The sequence below is a fragment of the Setaria italica genome, chromosome I, assembly GCF_000263155.2.
Source record: "Setaria italica strain Yugu1 chromosome I, Setaria_italica_v2.0, whole genome shotgun sequence".
Lineage (NCBI taxonomy): Eukaryota > Viridiplantae > Streptophyta > Magnoliopsida > Poales > Poaceae > Setaria > Setaria italica.
The window spans coordinates 17,087,002-17,099,753 of record NC_028450.1 but is presented as its reverse complement, the minus strand read 5'-3'; the positions used below and the strand labels follow the sequence as shown (position 1 = coordinate 17,099,753).

Genomic DNA, 12,752 nt, shown 5'->3' with positions numbered 1-12,752 from the left:
GAGTTAGCGCTTAGATGGTTATTTCAACAACACTTGCAAGTTTAGGCTCACACACAAGTAGCAAAGCTACAAGAAAGGTAGGGAAAACAGCATAAAAGGGTCGGATGGGGATAAACTTATGATCTGACCCTTAAACTTAAGGAGTAACTATGCCGGGGTCCTCAGACTTAACACAAAGAAGTCCACGATATTTTGCACAGATACCCTCGGGTCAAGGAAAAAGATACAGCCGAGCCCTCGGGCGGGGTGGATAAGGGTCGGCGGAACAGGCAGGGTCAGGCGAGACGGAAAAGGGGTCGGGCAAACCGGAAAGAGGTCGGCAGCTTACCTTCAGGTCTAAAGGTGAAGCTTTGGGCTCGGGAAGGAACAGACTTGGGTGGAAAAACTAAAGCGCAAAGGCTTGGGCGGCGGCGAGGTTTGACGGTGCTCTGGCGGCGACGGAGCTTCTTGTGGGCAACAAGAAAGCTCTAGCACAGCATGGAGGAACAGGCGGCTTGGTGGATTGGGGAGAAGCGGGTTTGAGCGAAGAGGGGAACTTCTCAAGAGCTCAGCGGCAGGGCTCAAGCGTGCTCAGAGTAGGGGCGGCGAAACAGCGATAGCGAAGGAAACTCCGGTGGGACTCTGGTATGCCTTTTTATAGCTGCGCGGAAGAGAGAGATTTCGAGCAGCACGAAGATCGGGAAGAAAGGATGAAGTGTGCTGCTATGGTGGTGATTGAGCGGCGATGGGTGGCGGAACAGGGCCTTGGAGATAGGGTCTTCGGCTATTGGGCACTGGAGACAAGGCCGGCGCAGGCGCGGCTTTGCCGGAATTTAGATTTAGCGAAGGCGAGCATGGTCTAGTCGCATCAGCGGTGGATTTGACTGGCGGGTGCAAGGAAGGAAGGCGCTGCAAGCGAGGTTACAGCAGGCGAAGTGACAGGGCGAGCGGCGGCACGGGCGAACGTGAAACAGCGGCTTGCCGGGGCACATCACTGGCGAGGCATAAAAAGGAGTTGTCGCTGCCGGAGTCGGTGTTGGCGAGGGAGGTATCGTCGCGGAGCGAGCTCGTGGGCGGTGCGACTGTGGAGAGGCGGGAAAACCGGAAGGCATCGGGGCTTGCAGCCGGGGATCCGGGCAAGATGATGGGCGCGGATCGCGAGGCGGTCTGATGCAGCAGTGGCACAAGCTCTGCCACGGCAGCGACGGGGCACCTTGGCGCGGCCGGCGAGGGCACGAGCGAGACGAGGCGAGGCAGAAAGGGTTGCAGGGGGCTTCCGCTGCAATTGGGGAGGAGGGCGCGCGGATCCGTCCTGTCGCGGCCGGCGACTGGGCGAGGCGGCGGGCGTCGGAGGAGTTGAGCCACGCGGCGGGGGAGCTCTGAAGCAGGCGCATGCTGCTTAGGCGCGTCTGCCTCGAGAGAACCAGGAAAAGATTGCGGGTCCACAAGTCAGTCTCGGGTTCTCCACTGCTCCAAGATTGGAAGGAATACTGCCTTTGGACTTAGAGAGAACCGGCAGTTTTGGTTGGGTTTTTCAGGGGTCAGGACCGGGAAACGGATCTTGAGCGCTTAAGCTCATGAAAGCTGAGTCAGCGGGATTAGGGACTCAGGTTAAGATTAACTCGGCTGATTAACCAAGGTCGTTACAGTGCCACATTCTCATAATAGAAGTATGTTGGTACACAAACAATAGCCCATCCAGGCAAAAGATCTGTTCACTGAGCATAGCCCATGGTGGTAAGCCAAAACCAACCAAAAGCCGCTAGGTCAAGGTTAGTGAACAGATCTTTGCTTGAAGAGGATATTGGGCCACCATATTTCTATTATAAGAATTAGGCTCGAAAAGGCGTTTGGAATACTATTTCAAGATTCTTTTATGATATTTAGCCCAAGTTTATGGACTCAAAGCTCTTCTGTTCTACCATTATTTTCTGGTACTGGAGGAGCGGAGGTGACTCTCCATAGACTTTGTAGAAGATTGAGTTATGTGTAGAGAATAGTGTAAGCATATTTATGTCATGTGCAGACACTGTTCTCTAGGATTGGAGGAACGGAGGTGGTACATCAATTGTTGGTCCATCTGCATCATATTACGTGGAAAATGAACATAGGATTTTGTATTACATTAAGAACTTCAATATTAGGTAGGAAAAAATTAGAGTAAGTATGTTTATAATATTTAGTTCTTGCAATAAACATGAGATAAATAAATTATTGGTCAAACAAATACAATTATTGTTAAATTACAGTGACATTACAAATTGTAGCAATGACCAAAATTCTATTTCTTACACCTCCAATTTATTTACCAATGACTAAATATTAAAGACATATTTACTCTATTTTTTCCCATACCTAATATTGATCAAGTTTTTTTAGCTAATACGAATCATATATAACAAGCAAGCTATCCATCAAATTCTAGCTTAAAAACATGTATAAGTAAAAATCCTCTCCATTCTACCTCATTCTAAAAAACTTATTTTTCTCCCTCTCTAAAGCATAAAATAAAGCGTAATAACAATGAATGAAGAGAGGATGAAGTAGCTAACCTTCACAACACTTTAGATGAGTGAAATCCCCACGGAAATGAGGAAAAAAATTTGAACAGCACCTCCCCTGAGGTTGCTTGCTCGCCATGGCGACAAAGGATAGAGCTCTCAGTCAGGTGGAGTGGCTCTGGCTGGGGGAAGAAGAAGAGTTTCTGGTTTTATAAGGGACGAGATTTTGTCCCTTTTGTTCCGATTGGAATTACCAACCAGGACAAAAGGGGGGCCTTTTGTTCCGATTGGAATTTCCAACTTGGACAAAAGGGGGGCGTCGGTGGGATTTTTTGTAGCCTTTACAACTAGGACTAAAGGGGGGTTTTAGTCCCGGTTGGTCCTTACAACCGAACTAAAGTATCCCCTCGGTGGCCTTCGGTGGTACATTTTTAACTCGGGACTAAAAACACTTCAATCACGGCTCCAATGTTAACCGGGATAAAAGCACTTGGATGGAAGGTCAGTTCTCTACTAGTAGCAGGTGCAAGGGAGGGCGGATGAAGCCTACAACCCGACATGTTCTTTACCACTCAGCCCAGTGCACATGATGAGGACATCACCATCAACGATACATCCATGCCGACACAAGTATCAGTTTCTGGTCCTATTACTCGCGTCCGTGCTCGTCAACTTAATCATCAAGTAAGTTCACTCTTGAGTTCCTGTCCATCATACGTAGACCATGGAGACACGTGCACTCTTGTTTTGGTTAGGAACCAGGGAGAAGACCGAAAGGGTTGGATTCACGCAGGCTGGATTCAGACGGTAGGACAGCACCAACTTGTGATGGTCACCTCGGTCGCATACAGATTCGGATTGGGGCGTTCAAGTACTTCATGGAATCCCTATGAAGCCTATTTTCATATGGATCTGGACTCAAGTATATATATCTTCTGAGGTGGCCGCAATGACTGAATTACTACCGAGAGGTTTTCTATCCAAAGGTGCTGCGTCGCCTTATTTTTGGGCCAATGGGCCGTGTATCAAGTCGGGTCCATTAGGGACGCGTCCTAGGATTGGAGCACGACCTCAACACCCTGGTGGTCGTCCTCCCACCTTGATATACCCCTTAGCTACCACCAAGAATAGTTAGGTTTTGTTTAGATTAAGTTTAGCTTTTGCTACTTGCTTGTAAGCGCGCGTGCTGGATCAGCCACCCATCTTCTTGTCCTCGGAACCCATCATTATTGAGATTGAGTTTGAAACCTTCATCATCATCTAGTAAGTACTTGTTATATTTGTTCTTGCTAATTCTTAGATTGTTTACAGGACGAGTGCCCTAATGGCCGGGTGACGCGCTCCACAAGATCGCGGCAGCCATTGGAGATGGTGCATCGGTTATTAAGGCGAAGCATTTTTGGAAGGTTGTAATCGGACTGTGAATGTTGTCTGCATCCACCAATCGAGTTATCCCATGCTATCTCACAAAAGATCAGGAATTAACCCTAGCGAGTTCCTATCAGCACAGCTCGCTACCCATCCCAAATCTACTAAATTCCTAAAATCAAGAACCCTTGGTCACAATGGCTGAGGCGAGAGGAACAGATTAAATATAGTGGTGCAAAGGTGTGGCGCTCCACCGGAGGGGGAGCACCACTCTGCCATCCAAATCTACTGAATCCCCAAAATCAAGAACCCTTGGTCACGATGGCTAAGGCGAGAGGAACATATTAAATATAGTAGTTTAAATATAGTGGTGCAAAGGTGTAGCGCTCCGCTCCGCCATCGTAGATGCCTATGCGAGACGCGCCGCCCACGTAGCGTTGCTTGTGCGCTCGCCCCCGCAGCCGCCTCCGCAACGTGACCTGCAAGTCGCGAGGATTGTTTCCACGCCTATTGGGTGATGGATCGAATATCGGGTGGGGTTAGTGGACTCCACCGTGATTGGACCGGGGCAAAAACCGCGGGTAGGCTAATCAAACGCGCATACTATGGTGAGCCAGGATTTAATCCCGCTAAAAATATGTAAAAATAACTACGTTCTGACTTTAAGATAGAAAATTCCTTCAACAATGTGAACACTATGTTTAAATTTCAAAGGGGTCCTGGAAGAGTCACCAAAAACTATTTTAAACAACTTCCAGACATTATCACCAGGTCAACAACTCAACATTGCAACGCAATTTAACAATAAATAACACTACTCCGGTGACACTTACGACGCAACACCCGATCAAAACTTACGACACAATATTTTCTCCAGATTACCAGCTGCTAGAACAAAGAATTACAGACCCAAAATTGACTCTGTTACAACTGCTGCCGCACACGAGTAACAAAATTAAACAAGCTAATATATTTAGCAGATGAATTCTTTTAACCATCAGGTTGCAAAATGCCAGTGAAACGTGGCCTTGCATTGGATTAATTTGCCAGCGCACTCCCATTGGTCGTTTCAGATCTGCAATTGAAAATTGAATTTTTGCTCCATTAGAGATTGTCCAAAGAAATATGTACATCCAACGAAAGTTCAAATGCAGAAACAGACAAACAAATCATATGCAAACTACAAGGAAAATCAATAAACTTTAGCATGTCAGATAATGCATCATGGCACCAACCGACTTGTAATCATGAACCACTTCCAACACCCAGGAACAAAGTAATTTGGGGGACATCTATTGTTGAAAAATAAAAGCAGTCAGCTTAGACCACAAATAATTTGTTGTCTCACATGGAACAGGAGAATAAAGCCAGCGCTTATTCACGAGGCCCCAAATGAGTATGACATATTTGACAGCTTCACTGCTTAAAGCAAAAGATGTGACCCAGCACAACTTAAAACGACACGAAACACAAATATTGCTGTGTTGTTGCCTAAATTAATGTAACAAAAATACAAACAAGTAATATCATGGACACGGTTATTTTTCTTCCAACAGTTAGGGACTGTTTGTTTGAGCTTCCTGGCAGTTTCTTAACGTGAAAAGCCAGAAGCTCAAACAAACAGCGAACTTCTCGTATAGCTTCCAAAAAGTTGGTAGCCCAGAAAAGCTAAGTTTATATGAAAAGCTAGAAAGCTTAGTTTACAAGTTTTTCGTAGCTTTTTGATCTTAGAAAGCTAATCACATCTTCTAAAAGCTAGTGTTGGAAAAGCCAGCAGCAGCTTTTTAGAAAAGCTCAAAAGCTGCAACTCAAACAAACACGCCCTTAGTATACCTAATTTTAACAAGAACTAGCACAAGAAGACTGTTGCGACTTGCCTTCTCCCAGATTCAAAATTCGAGGTTCACTTGTACTATTCACTATGCCACTTGCAAATTTTACTATGAAAATTTTGGTAAGATAGTAGTCCCTCCGTCCCAAATTACTATTCGTTTTGGCTGTTCTAGGTACATGACTTCTGCTACGTATTTAGACATACTATATATCTAGGTGCATAGCAAAAACTAAGAATCTAGAAAAGCTAAAACGAATAGTAATTTGGGATGGAGGGAATAAGTTGGTGATTTAGCTTCCAGTACAATGGTATCAGTAACATTGTGTATGATGACTAAAAGATGAAACCATGTAACAGAGGGTACTTGAGGTCAAAAAAAAGTTACAGTACACTACTTTTCCCAAATGGTTATCATGATACTAAAACTATGTTTGCACCCATCCTACACCGACATCTGCAACTCCCATCTACAAGCTTGACAATCAAACAATATGAATGTAGTTCACATTAAAAGAAGAAGCACACCATCAGGTGTTCTATATGTCGTATGATGCAAAAGAATACTAGAAAGGTACATTACAACACCAACTAAACATAACTTCCTGATTTCAAGGATTGAAGACTGTATAACAGCTCCTAGTCCAATAATCGTATATGCTAACAGGAAACAGAAGTCAGAGAGATGTTTGCTCAGTTAATGCTACTTGAGAAGTGGTATTTAACACATTATCTAAACCCTCACATTTACGTCCATGCTTGTTCCTCACAGCATTTTAAGCCTAGGAAACAACGCAAGCAGACCATCTTTTTTTGTTTCTTTTAAGATTTTCAGCTTTTGGAGGAATCCACATTAATCTCAGTACCATGTAGATAAACATCATAATACTCTTTGAATAAAGCAAACAGTCATGCAACTAAAGTTAGATCATGAAGATTCTACCTCACAACCATAGATCATATCAATATTTCATAAGATTAATAGCTTTCCTCAGCAAAAAAAAAATGCCAACCATGAGCAGAATAATCGTTATTTTTCGTGTGAATGCAACTTGTTCACTAATGTGTCTGAAGAAAACTTCCAGCATCTTAACTGATATCCCACTTAAAGGCCATATGTAAGCAATTGATGACAACCTATATGTTCATAAAACAAAGAGCATATGCAAATAGAACATGCTGAACTTGTTTTATCCCCCCATATAATCTCAAGGACAGCTTGGACCAAAACAACACCAGCTAGGATCAACAATGACCACCTAATGAAGTATTTAACTGAATAATAAGAAGCAAGATTCTGGAACGTAATCTAAAAACAAAAAAAGTAGGTCATGACCAACCATGCTAGTTATGCACAAGATGAAAAATTGGATCAAATCAAAGTTTAGAGGGATGAGATAGATTGCCAGACCCTTCTTCAGATTCTTTTGCAGCTTCAACTGCATTGGGCTTTTCCAAGCTCTTAGCACGGGCTTCAGGTAGTTGAGTATTGTCATTCTCCTCTCCTGCAAGTGGTGAACCCCTCCTCCCAAAGGACCTCCTCTCCAGTGGTGCCTCCCACACCTTCATCGCCTCAAGTTTCTCATCAATCTTCCTCCAGTCCTCCCCCTTCTCAGCAAGAACCTCCTCACGTGGGCGAGCAGCTCCAAATGGGTTGGAAGATCTGGTTCTTGGTTGAATCTCTAGCTTCTCCACTATAGGCTCTTCCTTCCTCCAGTCCTCCCCCTTTGCAGCAAGGACCTCCTCACGCGGGCGGGCTGTGCCAAATGGGTTCGATGACCTGCTCCTGGGTCGCTGCTCCTCCTTATCATCCTCTTTATTATTATCCTCCGGCTTCTCTCCATCAGTGCCATTGGCAAGCGGCAAGGTCCGCTTCTGCAAATTGAGACGGGGCCGGCCAACGCTGCTGTCCCCACCATTGCTCATCTCCTCCCTCCTCCTGCCCCAAGAATCAGCATCCGGACCACCATCCCTGTTGAAGCCCCAAACTGGCCCACCCCTCCGGCCGTCAGCAGGCAGGGGCGGCGGCGCAGAATAGCTTTTATTAGAGACCCAACTCGCGGAGTCGTCAGCGCGCGAGATAGAGTCGCCTCCGAAACCGCCGCCGCCGCGCTCCCTTCGCTCGGGAAACGGGGCTGGTGCGGTCCTCTTGGTGGAGACCCAGTCATTGACGTCATCGGCACGCGACGCTGAGGAGTCCCAGCCGAATCCTCCCATAGCCCTCCTCTCCAAGGGCTTCTTGCCGGCGCCCCAGTCATCCGCCTCGTCGGCGCGCGACGGGCCGAAGTCCTCGCGGTCAGATCCGCCGCGGCGCGGCTCGTCGGAACCGCGGGGGCCTCCTCCGGCGCCGCCCCACCGCCCGGCCCCGAAGCCCCGCGTGTTGGCCAGCTCCTCCTCGGTGCGCTCGCGGGGACCCGTGGGGAGATCGAAGGTCGTCACCTCGGGGCCAGGCCCGCGGGATGCGCGCGTGACGAACTTGCCGGAGTTGAAATCGGAAAGAGGCATAGACTGGGCCTTCTTCTTCTTGGGGACCTTGGTGGTGGCGGCGGTGGCGAGGTCGGGGAAGTCGGCGGCGGGGACGACGGGCGGCGGCGGGGGGGGGAGCTCATCCTGCTCCTCGGCGGCGAGGGCCCAAGAGCCGGGCTTGGACCACGCGGAGGCGACGGCCATGGCTGCGTGCGGTGGTGGTGCGCTCTCGCGTTGGTTGGTAGCGTGCGTTTGCGCTTGGCGGATTTGGGGATTGTCTAGGGTGAGACGTGAGAGGGCGGCGGGCGAGGTGACTAGGGTTTATACTATGGACTGGGGGCCCGTGGGCTGTTCAGTCCGGGACGGAAACGAAAAGGATCTTGGACAGGTCAGGATCGGGCTCGCCGGCGCGTCCGGTTCCTGCTTCCTGTTGCACTGCTGCTGCGTGCAGCCGATTCCGGGTCGGATTTACTCCGTACATATGAATCTATTTATAAGGTGCGCAAGGTATCAAGATTCAAATTTTGATCAATAATTTCACCATCAATTTTTTATTTTTTATATAAATGTAACATGGTTTGATTTGTATCAAATGTATTTATAATCATAATAAACAATATAGTATAAGATAAATGAATTGTCAAAATCTAATTTGGAAGACTGTGTCATGTTGTACCACGCTTAATAAATAGGAACAAAGAGAACAGAACATTTGGCGCGCAATGCGCGCTCTACCATTTGAACAATCAAATACAGGTAAACAGAAAGCAATAAAAGGTGATAAAAGACATGCATGGTATATGACAAATTCACCACAAAATCACAACATATGCTAATAAACACATCGTCAATATGTTAACATCTAAGCAATGTGGATACACAAGCTGTCATAGGTGTCTGTCTGGCTTTTGAATCATGATTACAGCACATTCGAGCATCAGGCATACACTATGAGAAATCTTCTGGTCTATGACAAAAATTTTTTGACACATTTGTTCTCGTTATAGATTTATGACGTTTCTGGCTGAAAATATCATAAAATTTTACACCTAAACAAATTTAGTGACAAAGTTACGAATCATCATAAAAGTTTCCACCCAAGACAAAAAGAAAATATCACTCGCTGTTACATGATGGTTTTGTGACGATAGAAGATCCGCGAAAACATCATAAATCAACTAGGGTTTCACATGTAAGTTTAAGCTGATAAATAGGCCGGTAAAATAAAAACAAAAACGTGCTCCTCCCGTGGATCGAACCTGTTACTGATCGAATGGGAAGTCTTTACCGCAACCGGGTCCCACATGTAAGGTAAGTTTCAGGCAAGTGTAGACTTGGCGGCAGAAAAGCCAGCGCTACAGCCAAAAACTTGTTTACCACTATCGCGCTCCCACGATAGGGAAAAAGAAGAACAGAGAGAAAGCGACTAGGATGGAGCACTCCGGCGGAGATCTGCAGCTCCCCGCGGTGACTCAGTCCTACGACAGCACAGATCTGGTGCTTCCTGCGATGACAAGTCAATCTGGTCTGTAATGTTGAGTTGAATTTGCCTACATTTCATTTTGTATTATGATCATTCAGTGTAAGGCACTTCCAACCTACTACTTTATTCAAAAGCTAAACAATGAGCATTTGACAGATGGATAGACATTAGCTACATGGTTGTCAACTATTTACCCTTGAGCTAAGAAAGGGGTCAAAGATTTCATGGAATTTGTTAAGAGTAGATACTTTGAGGATGAACAAATTTTATGCTCGTGTCGTCGATGCCTGAATCGATTTACTTCAAATATACAAGAGGTGCGTATGCACTTACTTAGGAATGGGATGGCAACCACCTACACTAGGTGGATCCATCATGGAGAAACATTCGAGGATGGGGTTCAGGATAATGCAAATCTGCAGGATAATAGGGTTCAGGAAAATCCAGTTCTGCAGGATAATAGGGTTGAGAAAATTGCAATTCTAGCGGATGAGGGGGTTGAGGGTAATGCAATCATGCTGGAAGATGGTGATTAGGAAATGGTTCAGGAAAATGAATACATATCGGGTATTGTTGACGGTCATTAAGTACTAAATATGATCGTCAATATACTCAAGAATAAAGGAGGATTGACATTTCTTACACGCATATTTGGTTTCAAATAATGCAGTTCCACTTATCCTTGGAGAATATTTAGTTGCAGGTGAAAAAGTGCAAAAGGATGGAGAAAGCACACTCTATGGATCCAAGAAACACGCTTCTGACCAATGGGAGGTTGCCACATGTGCATCCCATGGATTGAAGGACCCACAAACTACCACAGCCGCCTCAATCCACCGGAGAACACACACAACCGCCATTGAGACCTCCCAAGAAATCACAGGGGGTCGGCCGAACCAAGGGTTCGACCGAACCACCCTTGTCCCCTCTCTACTCCAGCTTCCACGTGGCGACGGTTTAGGTTGGTTAAGGGATATTCTCTGAAGATTCCCTCACAGAACCGCCTCTTGGATCCTATAAATATGAGGGGACAGGCTCCATTCTAGGACACACACAACTAGTGATTCACTCTCTCCCTCATAGTTTCCAAGTTAGTGGAGTTAGGCTAGAGTAGCTCTACTTTAGGTTCCAGGTCTCCTTGGAATTTAGGGTATGGATCTTGTATCTTTTATTCCTAGGTTGACTTTATTCTATTCAAAGTATATATCTTCTTTATATAGTGTTGTGATTGGTTCTTATATGCATGAGTTAGATATATACCCTTGCTATATTGATGTGCTAGGCTTATACGATCGTATGCTAGTCATATACCCTTGCTATCATAGTATAGGCTTATATACGCCCATGTATGCCTTGAGAACATGCTTCAGTAAATACTCTATGTGTATATATTCCTTGTATAGCTTAGTTGATATATGCTACAGCATTGGTTCAATGGCCATATCTATGGCGGTTTCAGCCCTTGTCACAATAGCTCAGGTCGGCTGGAGTGTTGTTAACAATGCAAGCATGGTGCTTGGATTGCTTAGCTTTATTGGATATGAGTTTGCCCCACGGGCCGTAGAGGTAGGCCGCAAGTGGTGACATCCCTGTTGGTTCTTTGTAATCCTCCACGTTCAGGTACGCTGTAGGAGTTTGTAAATTAGGAATAACTTTGCTAGGCGGAACCAATATGAGTACTGTCTCCCCCATATGTGCTTGGGTGCATAGGTCTGAGTTCTATACAATGTGTATGTATGTTATGCTTATATGATCTGTGCTATATATAGGAAGTACATATGAACCTAGAACTAACTCTTAGCCCTTCTACCTAGCTTAGTTGTCTTGAGATGAATCATGTGTGTGTCATGCTATCTATCTATCTATCTTACCCTTGCATTGAGTATTGTCTCTATCCATCTATGGTATACTCATATACATAGTAAACTCTTTTGACCTATCAACCTTCCTTTGGGAAATACGATACCCTTGGAAATACGATACCCTTGGAAATACTCTTAGGTGAAATGCTACAACCGTATATCCATGCACTTGTGGATTTATTCGTGATCATTAAATATACCAATAGATATGGAGGAGGATGAAGGCACAAAAGATGGACTTTTTGAAATGATAGCCGACATGTGCGACGCTAAAGAGCTTTAAGGGAAAATGTTAGAATGTATAAAGGATCATCTAAAACTTAAGGTGTCATCGGGATCTACATATACATAATTTTTATTTGTTGTGAAGTTACTTCATATCAAGTCTTTCTATCTGATCAGCAATGTCGCATTCAATGCGATTCTGAAGGTGTTGTCCGTTGCTTTTCCGGACGCATGTGTTCCGACATCTTATGATGATGCACCAAGTACATACATGCCATGAGACTGGGCTATGATTATATCCATATTTGCAATAATAATTGTGTATTGTTTCGCAAGACGCTAGCGAAACATGATGTGTGCCTAGTGTGTTGTGAAGCGGATTCAAAATGAAAAGATGCAGACACCATGAAGTGCATTCCTTAGAAGGTATTGAGGCATTTTACACTAGTTTCAAGGCTGAAGAGGATGTTTCTTTCATCAAAAACCATAAAGGATGCACAATGGCACAAGTTGAAGCGAAAATTGGTGGACAATGTGCTTAGCCATCCAGCTGATGGTGAGGCATGGAAAGACTTCGATCGAACTTGGCCGGAATCTGTAAAAGGTGCTAGGAACATTAGATTTGGCCTTGCAACCGATGGTTTCAATCTATTTGGCAACATGACCAACTCATATAGTATGTGGCTAGTATTTCTTGTGCAGTATAACATGCCACCATGGGTATACATGGAAGAATCAAACTTCATGATGGCATTATTGATCCCTGGGCTGAGTTCTCCATCAAAGGAATTTTTTATGTCTTCTTGCAACCTGTTGTAGATGAGTTGTTGGACCTTTAAAAGGGTGTCGATGCATACGATGCTTGTTCTATAAACCCTTTAAACTGTGTGATGCAGTTATATGGTGCATACATGATTATCCAGCATTGAGCACATTGGCGGGGTGAGTCACGAAATGTTATTATGCCTATGTGCATTGTGACAAGGATCCTTGCTCAAGGAGATTGAAGAACAAGATATGTTACATTGGCCATCGTC

The 12,752-nt window shown here is 45.2% G+C and overlaps 1 protein-coding gene across 1 annotated transcript; it reads right to left on the bottom strand.

The window, feature by feature from the left end:
- Positions 1-4,523: 4,523 nt before the first annotated feature.
- On the bottom strand, positions 4,524-8,446 carry LOC101768702 (eukaryotic translation initiation factor 4B3). The gene is made up of 2 exons (XM_004952325.3): positions 7,091-8,446; positions 4,524-4,923 (listed from the first exon to the last, which is right to left on the bottom strand). Exons 1-2 carry the CDS (start codon positions 8,347-8,349, stop codon positions 4,887-4,889), a joined length of 1,296 nt encoding a protein of 431 aa, XP_004952382.1. The 5' UTR covers positions 8,350-8,446; the 3' UTR covers positions 4,524-4,886.
- Positions 8,447-12,752: the final 4,306 nt, after the last annotated feature.